General features: G+C 37.9%; 1 protein-coding gene across 2 annotated transcripts; it reads right to left on the minus strand.

Moving 5' to 3' along the window:
* Window positions 1-91: 91 nt before the first annotated feature.
* stk24b (serine/threonine kinase 24b) lies at window positions 92-25,437 on the minus strand (the record flags this gene model as incomplete). 2 transcript variants are annotated; one of them, XM_082136946.1, is made up of 11 exons in its annotated part: window positions 24,751-25,437; window positions 17,787-18,017; window positions 10,508-10,564; window positions 10,218-10,326; window positions 7,538-7,695; window positions 7,212-7,397; window positions 6,864-7,009; window positions 5,576-5,693; window positions 5,425-5,487; window positions 3,648-3,793; window positions 92-1,012 (listed from the first exon to the last, which is right to left on the minus strand). In XM_082136946.1, the coding sequence occupies exons 1-11, from the start codon at window positions 24,790-24,792 to the stop codon at window positions 973-975; spliced, it is 1,296 nt and encodes a 431-aa protein (XP_081993072.1). In that variant the 5' UTR covers window positions 24,793-25,437. The 2 variants fall into 2 exon arrangements, with proteins under 2 accessions (XP_081993072.1, XP_081993073.1); XM_082136947.1 differs by lacking the exon at window positions 92-1,012 and having other exon boundaries at window positions 3,644-3,793.
* Window positions 25,438-25,857: the final 420 nt, after the last annotated feature.

Consider the following 25,857-nt stretch of genomic DNA (forward strand, 5'->3'; position numbering starts at 1 on the left):
CTTTGATAAAAATCACATTTATGTTAATTTAATAAGGATAATTATATTGAATAGATCATTTTTCCACAGCAAAACAGACAAAAAAAGTTGGTAGGATCTCAAATCTTGAGTAAAACCCTTTAATTTCTTATTAAAATTAACAGAGCACCCCCAAAAATGTACATTTGATAAAAAGGCAAGGCATTTCAGTAATGGCCATTTCAGAAGCTTGATTTTTTAAATATTTACCTTTCTTTTGTTTCTAACAATATCTACAGAAGCTCTTGGCCATCTGTACACAGTGATTCATTTGCAAAAATCCATCATCTCTTTTTAAAGGTCTGTAAAATTGAGACTATTTACACAGATCTGTACACAAATCCAAACATAGCGCCCTCTGTCTTCCTGGATGACCGGTCTGCTTGTTGGCAGATTACCTGAGATTTCAGCTTGAGAACTGCAATCTCCTTCATGTCAGGGCTCGGATGCGCACACGCACGCACACCAACAGACATCCGTCTTCACACATGCATTTTGTTCAGAGTCATGCACACTATCTTGTATTTTGTTTCAGGTGAAGGAGGCGGTGACAGACCGGTCTCCTCGCCCTGTGATGGCATACACTTAATGCATTCTTCCAAAAGCTCGGGTGCAACAATGCAAAACGACCTGCCTCCATCTCACTCTGTACTTAGCCAAAGGAGTTACATCTACGTTTTGTCCATTGCTTAAGCAGCCTCCATTACAACCACACTATGACACATACACGCACGCGCACACACACACACACGCTCCAAAGAGTGTTCAAGGAGATTATAAAAGAAAAGTGAAACTAGGGGAAGCTTGAGGAATTTGATAAGTTCTGTTGATAAGCTAGTGAAGGACAGTTGGTCCTCCAGGGTAGACGTCACAGAGTCTGCTGGTGTCAGGATTCGCTGAGCTGATGCCGGGGGGGGGCGGGACTGAAGAGAGACGGACAGGCGAATGGAGTAATCACTGGTGCGATGAGGATGATGTTCTTTCCCTAGAGAACCTGCATGTAAGAAAAAATGAAAGCTGAGAAATCTGTGCATGAAGGAAGCTTACTAGTTGACCAATAGATGCTTTATATTTGGCCATTAGATCAAAGCAACCATGGATTGCAGAAGCAGTGGGGGCGCCCAGGTTACTTTGGAGGACTGGTACAAATATGACAAACAAAAATACATAGGCTAATATTTTTATTATTCATAAAAATATCGATTCAAATGGATGCAATCTTATTCCTAAATGATTCCACTATGTCTATTAAACCTTTGAAATTACGATCTCACCAGAATATTTAAACCTGCTTTCACGCTGCCGTTGACCCAGAGAGAGCAGTGGTCATGCAAGCACAGAAAGTATTGGAAGAAAAATTTGGAGTTCGGATATAAATGCATTTTTAACATGCATATATATGTATATATACACATATACGATTATATCTTTTTTTTATAAATAGAATTTGACTAAATAGAACATTTTGACAGAACCTCAAGTAAATTACATGTTATTTTGTTTAGTTGTCTAATGTTTTGTTTTCAGAATCGTGGGAGAACCGTGATCTCTATTTATATAAAAAAAACATTGTCCAGAATCATAAATTAAGGTTAAAAGAATATGTAATATATCTGACATCTAACTTATACTATTAGCAGAAGTATGTACATTATGGATTTGAGACAGTTATAATGCAAGATTCTGAAATGTTTTCTTGTTTTAAAAAGGTGACACTTCTAATCAGGGGCGTCGTAAAGGGGGGGTAAAGGGTACCGAGTACCCAGGGCCCGAGGCAGGGGGGGGGGGCGCCTTAGAAGTCAGTTTTCTATACATACATATATATGCACTAACATTTGTATAGCATTTATGTACAAATAAAAAAGTTCCTGTGCAAAACTAAACTTGTAGTTAGGCACTGGTTTGGTATAAAAAAAGTCATTTTTATGCTGTGCAGGGCCCCACCACCCCTCTCGAATCAATGTAAATGGTACGACCCGCAGTTCAGGTGCTTCTGCTGCGGACCTGCGGTCGGTGAATCAGTTGATGAGACAGGAGCTGGAGTGAGCCGTGATAGGAACTAGGAAGACAGGGGAAGAGTCATGTCTTTCCTTAAGAAAGGAAAATCAGGGGCTCAAAAACGAAAAGAAAAGAAGATTAAAGAGAGAAAGGCAAATGAGGGCAAGCAGTTGCTCACTCAGTTTTTTGAAAAGAAAGGTGAGCTCCAAATGCATCATCGAGCATTGACATTGTTTTAACATAAATATCTACTCCAGGTAGAATAGCATACATTTATGTTCGTACTCTATTTGAATTATATATCAATACTTTATAGTATCACAACCTACATAGCGAGCAAACAATGTTTCTGGGTAAATAACGGAGTGAGAAGCAGACGGAGGCGGAGCTGGGAGCTCAACACACTGCCACTCCAGGCAGCTGCGCAGCTTGTCTCCTCTTCTGCTGCAGTTCTCCCCAGAGTCAGAAGTTTACATGAAAACACGGTATATTTCCCTCCATTGTCAAAATCTAACACCCGCGAAAACACAGATTGTTAGCGCCTATTTTACCGCAATGTTATGCAAATTAGCTCGCGCACGCTCTTACATTAAGTACAGGATTGTTCTCAGTTTAATGCACATCTTAATGATTGAAAATGACTTATTTTAAAAACGTAATCCAAAGACTGAATGTCTAGTTTGGCAGTTAGTGTACCCTGTGATTCTATAGTCTGCATTTATTTTAAACAGACAAATAATCATCAATTATCTTGTACTTTTGACAATAAAACAAAAATATATTAATAAGAGTGTGGCTTATTTTGTTTACATTTTAAGTGTTTTTATGATAAAAATGCAATACCCCACCCATTGGTATCACTATGGTATTTGGTACGGGGGCCCAGCAAGATGGTTTGTACCCAGGGCCCAAAATTTGGTGCTACGCCCCTGCTTCTAATCCAGTGTGAAGTTCTGTTAACCACTTTAGGTACGCCTCTCTAGCACCCCCCTGCATTCTTTTGGTATGTTCCGTGGTCCATGAAAGCAACTGATGGCTTAAAAGTGCTGATATGTTTTCAAAACAAAGCAAAACATGATATATAATCAAAAGTGACAGTAAAGTCACTTATAATGTTACAAAAGATATTTCAAAGAAAATTGTTCTCTTGAACTTTCTATGCAGCAAAGAATGTTGAAAAAAAATTCTCAAGGTTTCTCAAAAATATTATGCATCACAACAGTTTTCAACATTGATGAGAAGAAATGTTTGAGCAACAAATCAGCATATTAGAAGAATTTCTGAAGGATCATGTGACACTGAAGACTGGAGTAATGATGCTGAAAATCCAGCTTTGTCATCACAGGAATAAATTACATTTGAAAATATATTCAAATAAAAAAAAATAAAATAAAAAAAATTTTAATGGTAGTGTACTTTCTCTCTGAATGTTTGGTATTCATTCTCACATCCTCACTTCATCTACTCATCCATTTGTTAACGAAATTTAGGTTAATTTTAATTGGTTGCTTTGGCTCTAGAGTAGAAGCATATCATGGTGATTTGTAATTATACTAAAATGATTACAACTGGAAAATTTAACCAAAAAACTACCTTGGGAAATATGTGAGTCACAAGTGTGCAGTCCTTACCGTTGTAGCCTTTGAACAAGTTGGGTGACCATGACATCCGAGATCCCAGGATATGCCTCCTCAGCGAGAAAAATGGCCTCCCCGAGCTGTTCCAGAACTTCAGGCTTTACCGTCGCCGCTGCAGCCTCTCCTGCTCCTTCCTTCAGCTGAGGACACACATCATTACACATGCAGCTGATGCCTTATCCAAAGCACATTTATTATACAAGCAGCATTCTTGGAGTAAACTGCTAGTGACAGCGGTAATGAGAGCTTAACCCATAACTTTACTTTTATAAGCTCAGATCACTGACCACTAGGCAACAAAACTAGGTGCAAGTCATTTTATATAACAGTATACATCACAATATTGCTGCAGGAAATTCAAACCAATTTGGTTTTACATTATATTACATAAAATCACACAGTAATAAATATTTATTTGTAAAAGAACTGGATTCTTTTTTTCCCCATCAAATTAAAGTGTATATATATACACTTTACTTGGATTTCATTTGATGGATGCAAACTATGAATAAATATAATTAACTATATAACGCAAATTAATATTATATATATAATATATATATATATATAAAATAATAATATATATAATATTTAACTGATAATCTTATAATAGTATTTTATATTATAATATGACACTGAATAATATAATAAATATTTTTTATTATAAATATTAAGATGTAATACTGTAACACTTTACAATAAGATTCAATTTATTAACAGTAGTTAACTATATTGATTAACATGAAATAATAAATGCTTTAGAAAGACTTTTCAGTGTTAATCTCAGCTAATGTTAATATTAAAATGTACTAATACATAATAAAAAATTGTATCTGTTAATATTATTTAATGGACATGAGTGAACACGAACTAACAGTGAACCATTGCTCATGGTTAGTTCATGATAATAAATGCAATTACAAATATTAACGAATGAGAGTCAGACCTTATTTTGTTACCTATTATACTATAGTTAAGGGTTTAGTTAAGCTTATTATATTGTTATAAATAATATGGTAATATTATTAACTGAATAATCTTAAGTAAAAAAGCAAACTGCTCCTTTTTTCAGCAAAGCTTCACAATGCAGTTTGGAGTAATTTGTTGATCGTTTTAAATTGTGCTGCACATATTCTGTGATTTAGAAAAATCTTTACCATTTGACATCTACCGTCACATGATATGTTCCATAATATCGTCGACTTTAAAGACTATCTTCTTAGAGTCAAGAGTCCAGTTAAGACTACAGTGCACTGCACTCTTATGAAGAGAATGACAGGAAATGGAAGGATTTGTCCTTGAACGAAGAAGAGGGTGGAACAAATTAGTGTGCAGTCACTTGTCCCTGGGCTTTTTTTCCCAGCATCCCTCTATTTTCCGCTCTCCGCCTCAAATACCTCATTGCTCCATACTGATTAGTAAGAGGCCTGAGGGAGTGACGGCCACCTTCAAGATATGCTTTTAAGATATAAAGCATTCAAGGGACACTTTTACTCTTTATTCTGATATCTTTTACATACCAGTGGCGAAGCCATAAATATCAAAGTGAGGGGACCTTGGTGAAATAGGGAAATGGGAGCCTAAATAAGGGATAAAGAAAACTTTCACAAGAAAAGAAAAAAACTTTGGTGTCCCAAAATGGTTTACAACCCCAAATAGGGTTGGACCAGTGCAACCATAGCCAATATGTGACCTCACTGCTGTTAAGTACGAATATACTGGCTGATTTTAGTATTGACAGTTCAACTGTGGCAGTGATGTCACTTCCTACCTCGGTTAAGACTGGAGTGATGACAGTGGACAGACTCTGGGACAGGGGCCTCTTGATGGGCTCCTGTGGAAGCAGAAAACAACATGTCACACACTGAGATTAACCGTTTACTCGACATAAGTCAGGTGTGGCCTCGAGCTCTTTCTCCTACCTCTTCTCCTGTTAGACTGGCTCCATTCTGCAGCTTTTTGGGGTCTTTCTCTCGAATGGTGAAGATCCAGTCATCACTGCCAAAGTCCTTCCCACCAGACGCCTGGCCATCGGGTTCTCTGAGTGGAAAAGAGAAAATAGGAGGGATTCATTTCAAAGGAATAAAAGAAAAGGAAATGAAATAGGATGCCCAAGAAAGGCTTAAGATTTTAAGAGGGCCAAAAACAAGAAAAGGAGCAAAACTATAACATCATCTAGATTACACAACCGGTACAGTTAGCTATTTAATTTGTTTATATTGTGGAAGTTATTCTTCCGTGTTTCACATGGTTTATACTTCTAATAACTAACCCCGGTTAGTCAAGTTTCCAAATTTCACACTAAGTTGGGTTAATTGTAAAAATACAGCAGCCGCACACTCAAACACTGTGCAAGATCAATTTATTTGCAAGCTTTCGGTCTTACGACCTTCTTCAGGCATACTAAGTTCGGTTAACATTCTTTTTTTTTTTTTTTGGGGGGGATATTTACAATGTTAAAAACATTGATTGGACAACTACAACATGCAACAAGCATGCAGCCTGTTTTAATCTGTTTTCAGTTACCCTTTACTTAAAGCCTTTATATATATAATGCATTAATTATGCCTTGTAATGCACCTTACACTTATTTGTGAGACCATACAATGCATTATAAGTTATAATACATTATAATACTTATCTATTCATTGAACACACCTTTAGAAAGTATAACGCATTATAATGTACATGAACACCTATATAATGCATTATACATAAAGGCTTTAGGTTAACTGTTACCCTGTTTACCATCTGTGGAAAATGTACATTTGCTCTGGTCAACCAGTTTGTCTTGAATAAGCTTTAATAAATTTAAAGTAAAACATTTGAACATGTTTGTCGCCTCAGCATTTTAACCATTTCTGAAGATGCTGACATAAAACAGAATGTGAATATTTCTTATATTTGAATTAACTCTGGGTTAAATGAAATGTCAATTTTACTCACCATCATCTCCTTCTAAAACTATGACTTTCTTTATTTTGTGAAACATAAGAGGATATTTTGAGAAATTTTTTTGGTCCATATAATGGAAGTCATTGGGATTCAATTTGATTTGGTTCCCAATGTTCATCAAAATATCTTTCATGTTCCACAAAAGAAATAAATGCATACCATTATGAAAAGACACGAGGGTGAGTAAATGATGACAGAATAATAATTTTTAAGCATATTATGAAAAGCATTTTAGATGTGATTTGAGTGTCGTACGAGTCAGACTCATCGGAGCTGGATTCTGCTCGGGACTGTTCGGCCTTCCAGCGCTTGTATTTGTCGATGAGCTCCGTCAGATAGGATGTTTTCTTTGCATAGCGCACAATTAGCTTGTGTTTCAGCAACTCTTTGGCTGTCGGTCTCTGAGATGAAGACAAAAACAAAGGGAAAAAAGAATGAGATGAGTCCTTTGAAATTAAACTTCAGTGTTGATGCAGGTACAATTATAGTACATGACTTGATAACCATGACCGGACTAGCAGAAATAGAATACACTGTTTTGCCAGAAGGATCAGTGAACCAGACAGGAGGAAATGACCTCTGGGAATCCCATATGATACTCACAAAACTGGGCTCTTTGTTTAGACAGGCCTCGATAAACTCTTTCAGAGGTTTGCAGTAGTTGCCCTCCAGTGTAGGGGGGTTGTTCTTTGGAATGAGGAACAGCACCTTCATGGGGTGCAGATCGGAGTGGGGCGGCTCTCCTTTCGCCAGCTCAATCGCTGTGATGCCCAACGACCAAATATCAGCCTGGAAAAACTCAGAATGAATCATACGGAAAAAACGAACAAGCCATTACAAATCAACACCAAATACAGAACCAGACGTCTGAGGCAATGACTGATTTCCAGCTACCAATTCACCCTTGAATTGTCTACAGCGACCCTCACCTTTGAGTCATAGGCAGACTGTTTAATGACCTCTGGTGCCATCCAGAAGGGCGTTCCCACAAATGTGTTACGCTTGATCTGTGTGTCTGTGAGCTGACCGGCCACACCGAAATCTGCCAGCTTCACCTCCCCTTGCTCCGACAACAATACATTTGCAGCTGAAAGAAACAAAGAAGGGAAGGAGGGAAAGTGTGTGTTAGCTAGAGTGTACCAACAAACAGTGAGATACGTTATCTATGTCAGGGGTTCAAACTGGGGTCAAAGGGGTGCTAGGGAAAATACAGAGAAATGCATTTTTAGAGCATTATTTTATTTGACTTTTTATTATTATTTTAATATACTGTTAATGTGCAAGACATTAATGGAATATACCGGGTGGTGGTGGCGCAGTGGATAAGACACATGCCTTTGGTGTGAGAGACCCGGGTTCGAATCCACTGTGAGACACCAATGTGTCCCTGAGCAAGACACTTAACCCCTAGTTGCTCCAGAGGCGTGCGACCTCTGACATATATAGCAATTGTAAGTCGCTCTGGATAAAAGCGTCAGCTAAATGAATAAATGTAAATGTAAATGTAAATATATAAAAACTAAATTTTTTCTCATACTAACCAAATTTGATATTACCATTTAAAAATGTAAATGTGATTACTGAATTGCCAGCACTAGTTTAAGTTAAAGGGGTGGTTGAATATGATTTATGATGAATATGATATGAAGATGACTTTTTTAACTCTAGTAAGTGTGTAATGTTGCTGTTTGAGAATAAACAACATCTGCAGAGTTACAATGATCAAAGTTCAAAGCAAAGGGAGATCTTTGCTTTTAAAGAAATTGCTTAAGGACTACAACAAACGGCTGGTAGGGACTACACAACATTCCTTCCGGGTTAGTGACATCACCAACCCTAAAATCTACATAAACCCCGCCTCCGGGAATGTGATTTATTGATTATCATGACAGAATATGCTAATCAATGACTAGAAGATAACTACCATTCAGAAATGTCCTGTTGCTTCTACATGTTGTCACTTCTTCTTGAGTTTCTCCATCATTGTCTGACTCCAGTTTGAACATAAAAGGCTAAACGTTTGTGAAATTTTCAGTGCATGTCTGTGTGAGGTAAAAGGACACGAGCTGTTGAAGCTCCGCCTTCTGTGCCGGGAGCAGCAGCTCGTTTGTATTTAAAGGAACAGACACAAAAACGGTGCGTTTTTGCTCACCCTCAAAAAGTGACAATTTTAACATGCTATATAAAAATAAAAAATATGGGTGATAATCAAGACATTTGAAAATCTCTGATATGCAAAAGTGCTTCAAACATTTAAAGTCCCCCTGTAGTCAATAATTGTATCTCTTAAAACTCATCTTTGATCACCAAATCACCCAAAAAATTCACATGTAAACATTTTTTCCTTTATTTATTTTTTTCATTTATGCCTAAAAATGGCTTGAATGTAATGTAACTCTACACCCTTGCCTCATTTAGTATACGTGAGATCACACGTTGACATGACTGGTTACAAGGTAGTTTGTGACGTCAGAAACACCAGTGAAACCGCGTTTTTGAGACTGTCTTTGGTTGCAGTTTTAAGAAGAAAATACTCAGCAATGGTGCTGACTTATGAATTTGCACATGGTTTGTGTTAAAGCATATTAAAAACACCACATAGACATAAACAACATTAAAAACTTGATTTTCACCACAGGGGGACTTTAACAGATTGAAAAACCATAAAGGCCAGTACGCCTGTTCACACCAAGACAAATATTTGAGGTGAAAATTTGGTGCGGTAACATTTTAATTTGAATGAGCATCTGTTAACAAGACCAACGCAAACATTCACATGTTGTCAATGTGACAGTTTCTGTGTTTGTTTGTTTTTTACGGAGAGATGTCCTAATACTTTCCATTACAATGCAAAGAAAACTGCCCAACCAATGAGATTCGTAATTTTGGTCACATGCCCAGAGACGCCGCTGTTACATAAAACCACAAATTGCTTGTGCTAATGAACAGAGTATTTTGCCAAGCGACAGTGAACAGCAGAGGAAGAATCCAGAACTGACTCCCTTGTCTCTGTACTCTTGGATTTTGTGCTATCTGATAAACACCATAGCCAATTAAAAAAATCTGCAGTTTGAAAACAAGTAAACACTGTTTGACTTCCTTTCTTCTCTGTGACAAGCGGGTGTCAGAAACAGGAAGTTTGGCAGTGCCTTGTGTACCAGACTAAAAGGGATATTAGCTGTATTTCTGCTTTCCCATAAGCGCCACCTACTGTTAAATAATGAATTTGCATTTTAATTTAGACCATCTGTCGCTTTTTATGCATTAGTCTAAACAGACAAAATCGCAAATACAAATACTGTACTGAATTTGTGTTTTTGACTGCAACAATATGCAAAAAAACGTAAACATGAAGCAGTAAAATTATGATAATGTATACTTGCTAATACCTATGCTGTGTGCCTTGTAAACCCAGAAAAAATTTTTGTGAAGAAACTTGGTACTTTATAAATGAAACTGTCCTGGTGAACTGATAAAAACAGTGTATCCTGAAGTTGCAAAGGAGATCTGAACTTGAAGTTTTGCCCCGCTCTTTCATTTTTCTGTGCAATATGCATAAGATGGTCATGCCGTCTAAGGTCAAGATGACTTCGATTCGTACATACATACCTTTGATGTCTCTGTGGATCTTCTTCTCAGAGTGTAGATACTCCAGGCCTTTCAAGATCTCTCTCAGGATAGTGGCGATCTGCGTTTCGTCCAGGGCACCAGGCTCCAGCTGAAAGAGAAGAATGATCAAACACAAGCCTAGTCGATCATGACAACAAAAAAACATGGGTGTATGTGTGTTTAAGACTTCAAGTGGACACATATTTAAGAGGAAAATCAAGGATAAGACGTTATAAAACAAAGTTGCATTAGGCTCTATAAGGTTTAAGGAAAAAAGTTCTATATCATACCAAATCCAGGGCAGATCCACCGCCTAAATACTCCATAATGATCCATAATTTTGTGTCCTACAGCAAGAGAAAGAGATGGAGAGAGTAATTCGTGAAATTGGGCACCGAAAGGTGAGAAAAATCCATCAACTCCCAAACAAACAACAAGTCTGGGGAGGAGTCTGGGCATTTGCTAGAGAGAGGGTAGATGTGCAGAGGCGGACAGAGTACACAGCTTAATTACTTGAGTAAAAGTACAGATACCCCTTGCTAAATTTTACTCAAGTACAAGTAAAAGTACTACAGTCAGATGTCTACTTAAGTAAAAGTACTAAAGTACTTGTTTTTAAAAGTACTTGAGTATCAAGAGTACAAGAGTACATTTTCTAAATATTGCATTACTACTGCCACAGTGCTTACATACATTGGTAAACACAGCAAACACTTGAAGCGAAAACTATCATTAACTTGTTCAGAAAATTGAAATAGTCTGGCGAGGTGGGGCACAGGTTGGCACATTTCCGGGATGTGATATTTTTTTTCCCAGGATGGTAGGGGAAGACTCATGAATATTCATTAGGGAAGTCATCCCTGATTGGTCTGATGACCTAACCCCACCCCTAAACCTACCCGTCACTGGGGGTCTTATGACCTCCCTAACCCCACCCCTAAACCTACCCGTCACTGGGGGTCTTATGACCTCCATAACCCCGCCCCTAAACCTACCCGTCACTGGGGGTCTTATGACCTCCATAACCCCGCCCCTAAACCTACCCGTCACTGGGGTTAAGACCAATCAGGGATGACTTCCCTAATGAATATTCATCAGTCTTCCCCTACCATCTTGAAAAAAAAAAAATATCGCTCCCGGGATGGACCTGCTGCGTCTTCATCCATTGTTTCGTACATGGTTTCGTCTCTTATCTAAATCTGACCATGGAGTTGACTTTGGCAGAAAGCTGAAGGTGATTGCTGATAGGCTGTCCCAATCAGTGGCGCCTGCACAATCCAATCACATTTGAGAGGGAAACAACAAATTGAGGGTTTCTGAGATGTTTATTTTTTCCTTTTTTTTTTAGAAGAAGTAACGGGTACTCACAGTTATGGATAGAAATGTAGTGGAGTAAAGAGTACAATATTTGCCTTTCAAATGTACTTGAGTAAAGTCATGAGTACTCCCCAAAAATGATACTCGAGTAAAGTACAGATCCCTCAAAATTGTACTTAAGTACTGTACTCAAGTAAATGTACTCCGTTACTGTCCGGCTCTGTAGATGTGTAATCCTAATCTCTCCTTTAATTTGGGATTAGCTAGACTGAGAGAGAGGGAAGAGTGAAAATTGGGTTACATACCTCCCACCTCACATGATGAGCTTAAAGAGTGAGAGAGCATGAGCCTCTGTGTGTGTGTGTGTGTGTGTGTGTGTGTGTGTGTGTGTGTGTGTGTGTGTGTGTGTGTGTGTGTGTGTGTGTGTGTGTGTGTGTGTGTGTGTGTGTGTGTGTGTGTGTGTGTGTGTGTGTGTGTGTGTGTGTGTGTGTGTGTGTGTGTGGACTCTGAAAATGAAGAAGCACGCAGAGCGCCTTTAAAAGTGAACAATTAATTTCTTGCACCTAATGGTTCACCACAGCACAGCTACAAAGTTCTGTGTGTTCTTTCATCTTTCTGTTGCAAATGTGCTTGTGTCTCTCTCAGGTATTTTTGCACCTGAAATAATTTACAGTCATTAGTGCACTGAAGCGCTGGCATGGTGAGCCAAAAATTAGTGCACAAATATCTTATTGAGATTTTTTTTTTGGTACATGCTAAATTTGGTGCATATTTTGCAAGCACTGTTGAGGAAAGGAGTGCTGTCACTTATCTAAGTGGTCCATCTTATGATTTTCACTACGTGGATAAAAAATCTCATAATATTGCTGTTAAGGAGGGATCCAAGCCATATACATCATCTTTGTAGGTAGCTTTAAATCCATGTTTTCCTCACTTACTCTAAACAATCAAGCTTTTAAATGTTCTGTTCATACTTTGTTCTATGATAGCTTGTTACAATATGTGGATGTGCAAAAACAACAGCATAAAACAAATAAAATCATATCTAGCCACAAATACCTTGCTATTTGAACAGGAAGTTTTAAAGTGCTGCAAATGTTCATGATCAAATCCAATAGCTTGAAATTGAAATCCACACGATCTAGAATTTTAATGTGAGGGCGAAAGATTTCCTCACAGCCGATTTCGCAACGGGTTCAATTTGGTCACGCAGATGTGACACGTTGACCATCAAAAAGCTGATGATTTAAGAGTGGCTTCTGTGTGAGCTTTCCTATATAGCTCATACATCACTTCACTACTGACTATTTGACAATAGACAATGGATTTTGCCTGAAAAATGTCTCTAATGTGACCACACTTTTAGGAGAAAAAAAGTCTTGAGAATGAGCTCTTTTCACATGGGACAGTAAAAATACACCTAGCAACCAGACAAAACATCTAAGAAATCACCCAGGATACCTTGGCAACATCCTAAACCACTCAGAAAACAACTTAGCAATGGACTACCAAACACTGTGAGACTTAATTAACAGTGAGTTTTGTACAGGCAGGACAATGTAACAATCTAGTTTAAAATACAGTTATTTAAACCCAGTGCCATGCTTGAACCAGTTATTTCACTTCCTGTTCATCGTTACAGATCTTCAAAGTAATAACTGATACTACGGGCTGTTTCTCTCTTCCAAAAATACATGTTGTATATTCCCTCAGGCCGAAATTACAGCTGCTGTCTGTGTTTCTCTCTCTTTTAGGCTAGCAGCTTTAAACGCACAACAGAAAGAAGTGTGACTTTAAAGCACTTCCCTGTTCCTTTTAATTTGATCATGAAATGAACGCCCATATTTTTTTTCTTCCATTTGTGGCACTGCGGCTAACGCTGCCGTCACGAGCTATTGGAATTATCGTAAATACGAGTTTCCTAGTTAAAATTTTAACATGAACGCCCTCTCAAGTCGTAAATACCACTGGGAAGCTCTAGGATAATGAGATGGGCAGGCCACAAACTTTAAACACGGGGGAGGGGAGAACCATTGCTGCAGTGACTGCTATTCTTTATAAAAAAAATTCCACAACAGCTACATCACCTTGTCTTGTCATAAAAGTAGTGCATATTTACAAATTTGAATAATCATTTGAAGCGTAGTGCATGTTTTACACAGCGAAAATAGCCTGTATTTGACTGAAATTCCAGAATCGTCAGCAAGCTGACTATAGATCGCGTGGAGAATGTTTATATGTTTGTCAATGAATGGGATGCTAAGTATCATTTTGGCTTTAATAAAAATTTCCCACTTAATAAGCTAGAATAAACCTGGTGTCCTACACGATTGTGTTCTTTCCGACAACAAAGCACTTGAATGTGACGAACAAGTTTAATGTTGACAATCACAGCTATAAATGGGGCATCAAAGATTATGAACATAATAGAGCATGCAGTGGTTGAGGAGAGAGAGCGAGACAAAGCCTGAAATGGTTGCAAGGCTGATTTAAAGAACACCCACACAAGTTGGTTTTACACTTCACAGTGGGAAGTGGACTGCCATCTGACAGCACGCCAAATAGTAATAACTAAGGTCATCTGTGTGAGCTGTGTCATATTGATCTTCCTCAATTCTACATCAACCGAAAAATGTGCACAGAAATGTGGTATGATGGTTATTACTTTCTAACAGCTTTACATTCAACATTTGCCAAGCTCAATCCTATCAAAAGAGAGACGCAATCTAAGGTACACTGTGGAACAAAATGTCATCAGCTTCTCATAAATTTGAACATGAACTAATAAAAGCAAACCTAAAGACTTTACAAACATTGTGCATCAATCTTTATAAAGAGTTGCCATTTTTTTCAAACTAGCATTAGTAATATGGTACAAAAAATGCTTTTAACTACATGTTGTAATATAAACATGTCGGTAAAGAAATGTAATAACTTGTGAACCTTAAAGCCCAAAGAGTTCATGACAAATGATTTGTGTCACAAAACCTGCTTTATTTCAAGACTAACATCACTGAAAGTAATGATATCTGCTAGTTCATTGACTGAGTTAGGGGACTTAGGCCAGGGGTGTCTAATCCCACTCCTGGAGGGCCACTGTCCAGTAGAGTTCAGCAGCTGATCAAGGTCTTACAAGGCATACTAGAAACTTCCAGGCTGGTGTGTTGAGGCAAGTTGGAGCTAAACTCCTCAGGACAGTGGCCCTTCAGGACCAAGTTTGGACAGCCCTGACTTAGCGTGCTTTCACACAGCCAGTTTAGTTTAAAAAAAGAGGCACGGTTCACATGAAAATTTGGTAATGTAAAAGCTGTCATGAGGGGGTACCGAACCAGGGACTACCTGTAGGAGGTGGTCTGAGTTCGGTTGCATTGAACTGTGGCGCGATTCGCATGAATGTGAAAGCTGCTCAGACTCGGTTCAGGCGCTTTTGTTCAGGAAGTAAAGTAACTTGAATAAATGTAAAATAGCTCATTTGTAAAAGAGATGTAATAGATGCTCAGTTTTAGTAAAATATATAATTTAAAATATTGAAATTAAGAAATATTAATGTTTTTCAAAGACACTGATACTTTTATTCATAATATTAGAGTGAACAATGTAGTGTTGCACGGTGTACCGATACTTCAAAAGTATCGCGATACTCGGAAATTAAAAACGTCACGATACCTAAATTTATCAGTATCGATACTTAAATTTTTTTTTTTAAACGCCTCCCTATGGACGTCTGTGTTTTTTTCCTGACGCACGCAGCAAAGAACCTGCCGGCTGCCGCTGTCAGTGTCATGTGACAAAACACTACAGCGACATGGCTGCATGTGCGAGCACAAGTGGTCCACGACTCGTAGAAAGATGACGCGAGGAGTGACATATGGAAGTACGTTGCCTACCTTGCTCTGTTGCACGGTGCACCGATACTTAAAAAGTAAATCGGAAATTAAAAACGTCACGATTCCTTAATTTATTAGTATGGATACTTCTAAGAATAACCGGCTGCGTGTCGTGTCCGTTTTTATTTCGGCTCCCATGTTAACTGCCTGCGTGACACACGCGTCTGGGCGCGGCTCGAGGGAAACGCGTGTATGCTAGAAATAGAACCGACGCCTATTTTTCACGCAACACGCAAGCGTGTTGGAAGCGTTTCCAGGCAAAATAGAATAGGAAAAGATGTTTCTATGTCATTTTGACACGAATACATATTAATAAATGACATTTTGATGTTTGAAAGTTTTGACATAAATACAATAGGCCTATAAATGTAATTTTAAAAAATATTATCGATTTTCAAATATTGCACCTCTCAATACAGAACGAATTATTCTGTAGCCTATTTTGCCGTCAACACTGCCGACGTTGTCTTTGCTGCTATATATTTATGTTTAACATGAAGTATAGGCCTTCCACAACTCTCTCCCCAGATGTCAAATATATCACCAATGTGGCTTATCATATGTTACCAATATTAAACATTGTTTAATATAATCGCTGTTCATATTTTTATTCAAAGTTCAGAATCAAGATAAAGCTCATCTGTTTCTTATGATAAATGAGATAATGCTGCTAAATTTATATATATTTTTTTTTCCTTGAATGTCATTGCTCTAATTTATTTTTTATATTTTTATATTTCATATTTTGTTCAAATGTTTTATATATCTGCTGTTCATATGTTCATTTATTTGTGTGTTATATGATTAGAATGTTGTCCCGGTTTTAAAATAAAGCACAGCAATGATATTTGAGAGTGTTTCTCCCTTTTCAGGAAAAGTATCGAAAAAGTATCGAAATCGCAATACTTGACTTGGTATCGGTATCGAAACAATAATTTTGGTATCGTGACAACACTAGAACAATGACAGCGGTGCACACCCTGGGGCGTGAGTTTCTTAATAAACTGACCTTTTTTTATATCTAGAACTTCTCACAGATCTTACTGTCAAATTGTTCCTTTTACTTTAAACCTAGATTCAGCCATCCATAACACTCTTGTCTAATCATTTACTGCCCTGTCTCCAAGTTGCTCATGCTACCACTTTTTCTAATTCGCTAATTTCAGATGAAGCTTTTTCTTTGAAGTTCTGCCAACAAGGCCCACAACCAAGTCTGCTTTTCGCCGTTTCAGACGAAACTGGTGTTTGGCATATATGCCAAACACCAGCAAAGCTGCCAGTTGAGGACCTGAGGGGTGTCTGTTTCTCAAACTAGACACTCTGTTGTCCTCTTGCTTCCGTGAATCTTCTCTCTTTCCTGTTTAAATCCAGTATGCGGTCTAGATTCAAGACGGTATTGTACACTCACAGATGGAATAGCCTTCATCTCTCAAAAGAACAATAGACTGATGAGTTTCTAGAGGAAGCCGTTTCTTTGAAGCCAAAATTGGACTATAGAAATGTCAGTGTACTGGCATCACTTCAGCAACAGAAAAAAGACATTGTGTTGCAAATTCCACACTTCATTAAGTAGCACAGCTGTTTTCAACTGTGGTAAGATAACTAAAAAGCATTCTTCAGTACCGAATTAGAATATTAAAATGACCATTTGAGTATGACGTAGCCGTGTTTTCTTATAAAGTAATGGGGCGTTGACATCACAGGTAAAAGCTGAATAGTTCACCCAAAAATGAAAATTCTGTCATCAATTGCTCTCTCACATCATATATGTTAAAGAGCAGCTCAACTATACTTGCCTGATGTGTCTTGCATCAAGCAAGCACATTAAAGCTTGCGTCAACCAAATTTTATGTACTCTATTTATGTGAGTTGATCAATGTTTATATGTGAATAAAAGCCTAAATTAAATCTGTTCATCATAAAGCGATCGTGTCTCCTCAGAAGACTTGGATTAAACTGCTTGATTCACATGGATTTCTTTTACAACATCTTTATGAACTGGTAACGTTTTGGTGGAACATTCATTCTCTCCCGTTTCATTAAAATATCTTAATTTGCGTTTTAAAGATGAACAAAAGACTTCTGGGTTTGGAAAGACATGAGGGTGAGTAACAGATGACAGAATTTTCAATTTTGAGTGAACTAACCCTATAATCCTACTTTGGCGAACAGAACTGTTAATTGTTTTCAAAGATATAAAAAGGCTTGAGACCTGAATGAAGCCCTGTGGTCCAGATCAAGTAGAATTCAGTTAATGCAGAAGATTGCACTGTGCCTGGCTTTGAGCCGTTTCATCATGGTTCACATACCTGAAGTCATATGGCCTGACCTCAGAGCGCCTTGTCGCATATGCAGGGCTACTCACCTTTAAGTAGGAACCGTAGTATTTGGTGACAAAGGGACTGTCGCACTGGCTCAACACTGTGATTTCCTGCTGAATGTCTTCAATCTCATCTTCAGCCTCTTCCAGATCGATGATCTTGATGGCCACCACTTTCTGCGTGCGATTGTCGATGCCCTTGAACACTTCTCCGAACGAACCCTTACCGATTCTCTCAAGCTTGGTGAACAACTCCTCAGGATCTGCTTTTAAATTCTGTAAAGAAAAGGAACAAAGACTTTGTTTCACTTTGTTTTGCCTAATGCAGATTAAACAATTAATAAATTGATAAAGTACTGTTAAATCACGTGATGTTCTAGGGTAAGAATTCCACACAGTAAAGAGTATTGGGCCTAGTAAGAGACAAAATTACATAAAGGGGGCACACTACTTTTAAATTATGAAAGTAGGTAGTGTTCTCTATTCTTCACCAATCCAAGTAACAAGAGGACAATCATTACCTAAAATTCTCTCAATGCATCACTGAAATGGTAATGGTTAAAGATACTGCAATGCGACTTCTTAGCGGTCTTAAAGGGATAGTTCACCCATAAATGAAAATTGTGTCATTAAATTACTCACCCACATATCGTTTCAAACCCGTAAGACTTTCATTCATCTTCGCAACACAAATTACGATCTTTTTGATGAAATCTGAGAGCTTTCTGTCTCTCCATAGACTTGATCGCTTTATATGAAGAACAGATTGAATTTAGGAAAAATTTCATTCACATTTAAACATTGATCAGCGAACATAAACAAAAGCTTAATCGAACCTGCTTGACGCACGAGAAACCTCTTGCTGAAGCTTAAACTTGCTGCGTAACACACGGGAATAAACCTCATTGGTTCTCGCACGTCAAGAGAACATACTGGAGCTTCTATTTATCATAACTGATGTGTGAGTTGATTAATGTTTATATGTGAATAAAAGCTTAAATTCAATCTGTTCATCATATAGACCTTATGAGCCAGAGAAACGAGGGCGCCGCCATCTTTAGAATATTGTCTTTAAACTTCCGTTTTTGCAGTCGCTCTGTATATTTCTATGGCATTGCTGTCCAGGAGTAGGATTGGATTTAATTAATGTAAAGTTAACGAAAGTTATCATGAGGATTGTAATGTTTAAAGCAGATGACTAAACAAATGTCAGTAGCCGTTCATTCATAAATACGCAAGATCGCTGTGAAAATACAGACCGGAAGTCAAAAGACAACGAGCGCAGCGCTGAAAAGGGGCGGGGCTAAATAAGGTCTATAAAGCGATGGAGTGCCTTCAGAAAATTTGCACTAAACCGCTCAAAGTGTCAGTTGCGTAGCTGTCTATGGGGGGTCAGAAACCTCTCAGATTTCATCAAAAAGATCTTCATTTGTGTTACAAAGATGAACAAAAGTCTTACGGGTTTGGAACGACATGAGGGTGAGTAATGACAGAATTTCCATTTTTGGGTGAACTAACCCTTTAATATGGGCTCTTAACCAAGCGGCAACATTCTGATCTGAAAAATGAAGCCTACCCGGAAGTGCGAAAAACTGCAATACATCGAAAATCCGCTAGGGGAAGGTCCCAAAAGGGAGCAAATGTCCATAGCCCCCATGTTAAAATGTCCGTTTTCACAGCATAAATTCATGTTTTTACAGGTTGGTCCCATGGACTTTTATTGTATTTTTCGATAGGTTCCGAGTGCCTGACAACCATGAGGGCTGTGAATTTAGATATAAAATGTATGACAATAAGGGCGTGGTTAACTTTGATTGACAGCTTGATTGACAGCTGACAAGGCAGCGCCACGGAGAATGACAACATAAGAAGCGCCATTTTTTAATACAGTTGACATATAATACTACTGTTTCTGTATCATGAAATGTAGTTTTAAGAGTTTTTCAGGCGAGAATGTAGTTGTTTAAAGCTCAAATCTGTGGTTTATTTATAAAGATTTATGAAAATTGTATCCAGTTGTGAGATCCAGCGATGACCGGGCGCTCGGCGTTCATGTACCCCGCCTGGTACAGCCTTTCCTCGGCTAGTCGTTCGGACGTTTGCCGCTGACTCTGACGTCTCTGTAGTGGTTAAACATGAGATATAATTTGTCTTGTGTATATCTAACGGGAGATTTTTGGTCTTGTAAATCTATAATTTGTTCCCTGGCCAATCGGTTTGGCTGAGGGGAAGTTTCATAAGTTTATAAGCTATTTAACTTTACCATTGTATGGTTAGACTAGATCGAGCGCTGACTTTTGTTTGCTTTATTTGTATAGCTTCTTGTACCTTTTACTTATACTTTTATAATAGCTAATATTGATAAAACTGAAATTTAACAAAAAGAGACTGGGTTGAGTTTTGTCATTTTAAATTTTAATACAACGAATATGATCTGTAATGTTGTTTACTGCAACATCTGTTGTTTAGTACAAATGCACATATTGCCTGGACCATATTAAAATGTTTAATATTTTTATATTATATTTAAAACGAAAAGAGGCAGGGTTGTGTTTTATATTTTGTTTGTTTTTTTTATAAATAGGCAAACGTTATGTGCAGTGAATATAATCAATACGCGTTGCCTGAACCACATTTGTGTGGCTATAATGTTTAAGATTTCTTTAAAAGAAAACGAAAAGAGTTAGTATGGTGTTTTATAACATATTTCGTTGCCTAAATATACACAGAGATAACCGAAGTAGCAGAGCGAGCGAGTGACGCGCGCTGCGTCAGAAGGTGGGCGGGGTTAGGATTTCCCAAGATTTTCCAAGATGGCGCCGCCCATACCCCCCATAAACGGCTTCAAACCCGTTCTTCAGAAAGTCTATGGGTGACGTCACAGACGCTTTATCCATATTTTTTACAGTCTATGCTCTTAACACAGAGTTTGGTTTGACTTTGAAATGCTATGAAGCAAGACCGGAGTATGTTTGAGAACTAAAGCACATCTGGTTGGGACCAAAGTTCCCTGAGGTCTCAGCCATGACCCTGAACATCTCAGACCCCTGAGGCCTTCTTAAAGGAAACACAGAGAGAGCTACAAACAGCGGCGACATTATTAGCATTAGGCAGCTTGCTCCAGAGTCCACTGTGGTTAAACTCAGCAGCACTTGAATAAATAACAACAGAAAGCAGAGGAACCCTGTTTACCTCAGACCATTTTGAGTTCAACTCTTGCACGCTAACTTAAGCCTCCAAAACCTGTTCCACATCACCACAGCTTCATCAAGATCATTCAAATACAAAACAAAATAAACCATGCTAGACTACCCGTCGATGTGACCTGAATTTAAGACAATCCTGAACTGCTGCCGTGCACATCCTCTGAGCTCGCAAAAATTCACGACCTTAAAATCCTCCAAATCTTTTTCGCTAACATAAGCTCTAAACCTACCGAACGCCACAGAACACAACAGCAGAACAGCTTGTCCAGCGCAGTATCAGAGGCGCTGCGGGAGGTGCACGCAGGCAGGATTTCATGGGGACCTCATAAAAGTGTGAAATCCAGTTAAACGGATGACGACAGAGCCAATCTTCCACAGCATTAGTGCTCCAAACACACAAGATGAAAGGGAGCAGATTGTGCCCACAGCCTAAAGGACATTATTCTAATGCCTCATACCTCAGGGTACCGTGAATTATCAAGGAAATCTGTTTAGGGAAATCTTTACCATGATGTGATAGAAGGCTGAAAGCACTGATTACCTCTAGCAAAGGTTTAAAGTGACTGAAGATGTGTTTTCCATTTCATTTCATTTTCCAATTCAACATTGGTTTAAATTAGATTTAAGTGGTTTCGCTACAAGACCAAATTTTACATCTTGACCCAGTACAGTACCAAATAGTGTCCTTAAAATCAAACATTAAATAGAATAATTCCCAATAAGATGTAAAATTATCAACACAACATAAGTTGGGTAGGTAAATTGACAATTCCGTTTCTAAATATATCTTGAATTTCTATGGTTATTTATTATTAAACCCATATTCATCATTCAAAAGTGTTTTTTTGTTGTTGTTTTTTTGGAAAGACATTAATACTTTTGTTCAGCAAGGGCATATTAAATTGATCAGAGGTTACAATAAAGAAATTTTTGATGTTACAATAGATATTACTTAAAAAATAATGCTGAAATAAATGCTGTTCTTTTGAGCTTTCCATTAATCAAAGAATCCTGAAAATATATACAGTAGGCCTATATCACGGTTTCCACAAATATATTAAGCAGCACAACTGTTTTCATCATTGATGATTATAAGAGGTGATTTTTGAGCATCAAATCAGCATATTAGAATAATTTCTGAAGGATGATGACACTGAAGACTGGAGTGATGCTGAAAATTCAGCTTTGCCATTACAGGAATAAATTACATTTTAATATATATTAAAACTGAAAACAGTTATTAAAAATTGCAATAATATTTTACAATATTAGTTTTTACTGTATCTTTTAACAAATAAATGCAGTCTTGGTGAGCATAACAGACTTCTTTAAAAAACTTTGTAAAAATCTTACTGACTTCTGAACGATAATTTTATTCATTATTTTTGTAGATAAGACAACCTGTCCATGTTTGCATCTACCTAATTTGGCTAGATTCTACCCAGGGAATTTACAACAAAATGCCACAGATTTTAATTGGACACATGGCTATGCCTTTTTCTTTTTGCTGTTTTTTTTCATACACATTTGTCAGCGTTTGAACCTGTCAGAACAAACCTGCTGCAACCCACCAGCATCAACCAATTCCAGCACAATGAAAGAGAAGAAGAGGCCAGTGAACAGTAGTCCCTGCGATAAATGACGCATTTTGACAAGCATCTTGGAGAACGGTTGCCAATCTGTGCTCTGTCAACTAGTGATGCCATCCTATGAACAAAAACCTTGGATACACACAAATTGATTTTCTCAGACACAGATCATTTTCGCACATCTTTCCACAAAGCGCACACAGACCCACAGAGGAGCCCTTTAATGCATCACTCAGAGATTCATTAGCTGTCATCTACACATCCCATCATGGAGATGATGAAGGCTTTGCTCCCTGATTCAGCCCTAATGCTGATTGCTCGCCTACACTCCCAGCTGATCTCCGTAATCCTGATCCCGATACACGCTGACAGGTGTAACAGCCAGCAAATTCTTTTAGAAGGCCACGTCATCCCTTGGCTCCCATCTGTGTTTGTGTTTTAGGGAGCTGAAAACTCCATATGAGGTGTGTTACTGTCAGGTGAGAGCATGCAGGAGTCAGAAATGTTCCTAATGGATGACCACCACAATTCCTCTGTGACCCATTAAGAAATACTGGATAATGAACGCCTATTCCATCACTATGCTTTCAGATTTGTTGAGTTGTAGCCCTCCCTGTGGCAGTCTGTGACGTCCTACAAAATTTCAGGTTTCTTATTCACAAACTGACTCTTTGGTTTTGAGGGTCTCCTTAAAAAGAAGGAGGTTCTCAGGCAACAATGGCTTCTTGCATCTTCAACCTAAATGAACGATAAGCCATTTCAACTATACTTGGGATGGCAGATTGCGCTCCCGTCCTGAGGGCAGACCAGTCATATGGCCCAGCATGAATAGAGACCCAACCAAGTGACCCAGTTATGATGGTTACTCTCTGGAGACATCTCTCCATCCCTCATCGCCCTCTTTCCTTTTGTTTCTACCCTTCCACTTCACGTTTTCCTTTCTTTCTTGGATCTTTGTGTTCAGAAGAACAAAACTACACTGAAAAGGGTTCTTCACTGTCCTACTTCATGTATGATCTTGGCACAATTCAGTTTCATAAAGGATGTCCCAGAAAGGTTAGTGGTGCTAATGCTCTCTAGATGACTAGAGCATCAACATTTTAATATTTAATGGAGATGCTTTCTAAATTGTTGTCATCCAAGCTTAGTTGATGAAGGACTCAAAGCCTGTTCTGTTAAGCATCACAGTTGTTGTGCTTTTCCATAACTATCTGAAATATAGCTAACCAAACCTAATCAGGCCACCTCCAGCCAACTACAACAGGGGTTTTTAAACCCCAAAGGGGTTAGATAAATATAAATAACAAATATTAACAGTACAGCGTCCATATATATATATATATATATATATATATATATATATATATATATATAGTGCTCTCAAATCGATGAATCACATCTAACATAAATGTTTGTATAAAGTGTTTGTATAATGTGTAAATATATATATATATATATATATATATATATATATATATATATATATACACAGATATGCACACACATACTGTATATGTGTATACTAATATATATATATATATATATATAGTATACACATATATACAGTATGTGTGTGCATGTCTGTGTGTGTGTGTGTGTGTGTGTGTATACATATACATATATATATATATATATATATATATACACACACACACACATACATACATGTATATATATATATATATATATATATATATATATATATATATATATATACATACATATATACAGTATGTATGTGTGTGTGTGTGTGTGTGTGTGTATATATATATATACACACACACACACATTATATGCACACACCTATATGCATATACATGCCACATATTATATAAACAAACTTTTATGTTAAAAGCGATTAATCGATTTGATTATGCCTCTTAAATTTTAGGAAGAGGTCCCTCATTGAGGATCACATTTGGGGAACTGTGGCATTGATTGAAAACATCTGAACTACAACATGAGTGGCCTGGCCACCCTATCACCTAATCTTGCATGCACAAATCAATGAGACGACTTCATTCATAGAAAACACACACACACACACACACATTGCATAACACAAGTTTAGGCTCAACACTATTTAGCACATTAGACAAAGAGGCAGTCAGATTTGTGATCTTCAGCAACTTATCAGCGAATAGAAACTCTTACTTCAAACCTTTATAGCCTATATCCTAAAGAAAACTATAAACAATGCTGTGTGTATCTTACCTGCATCCCAGGCAGACTGCCCTGCACTGGAGAATGAGCCATGGCGTCACTTTAACCACTAAAACTGGCCAACAAGTCAGCAAAAAAACACTGTTTCCGGACAAAATACTGCTAATGCACCCCTGGATCCCGTTCGCCAGAGTTTTAATGCGGTCTTAGATATTTAACAGCTGGGTAATGGAGTAAAGAGCATCCACGGGTGGACAGAAAGTGCATTTGAAAGATGACTGGCGTGAAAACCTCTCCTCCACTTCCGCAGCTTTAATGAGAACTGCTGCTCTTCATCGCGGAAATCACCGCAAACACCAAACTAACCAGCGTTGATCGGACTGATCGTGGACTTTCAGTCGATGTGGCGTGCGATGTGATGTAAAAACGTTCTTTTGATGCCTCCTGGAGTGGGTTTTGGAGGTTCATGCAGGCCAGAACGCTCGTCAAGAGTTGATGGTCCTCTTTGCGCAAACGGATTTCCAAAACATAGCGCAAAAACATGCGCGCGTTTCTGTAAAAATGCCCCGGTTTCGGCTCCTAAAACAGATGCACGGAACATGAACTATATCGCTGACTGATCGAGGGGATGGTTGGTGAAAATCCCGACTTGTTTGAACTGAAGAAATGATGTTGACATCCTCACTTCACTTCCCAGCTGGCCGCCATCTTGTCCGTGCTGTCATCTAGACATCAGGGCGGATCCGGCCGCGTGAGACCCCGCCCCCGACAACAAAGGGGAGGAGTGAAGAGTGCATGCAATCAGCATTCCTTGTTTTGTTTTTTCTTTTAGATTATTGTCAGGTAGGTTCGCTTCTCTTTTTTAAATCATTTTTAACTGCTGTCTTTATTTTTTTTTTATTTTTTTAGTGTTGTTGTGAATATGCATTGTTTTCAATGCAAATCTATTTGATTGACATTTTATTTAGGCTATTTTCCTTTTCCTTTAAATTTTATTTTGTTTTTTGAAAAATCTAATTATAGGCCTATTATTTAACATTGCTCAAGATGTTGACAATTCAATTCAAATATATATATATATATCTTTTATTATTACATTGCTCAAAAAGACTGGCCCTCCACTGATTCTGAAGAAACAGAATATATTTTTAATTTTTT

The sequence above is a fragment of the Leuciscus leuciscus genome, assembly GCF_965113295.1.
Source record: "Leuciscus leuciscus genome assembly, chromosome: 14".
NCBI classification, from domain to species: domain Eukaryota; kingdom Metazoa; phylum Chordata; class Actinopteri; order Cypriniformes; family Leuciscidae; genus Leuciscus; species Leuciscus leuciscus.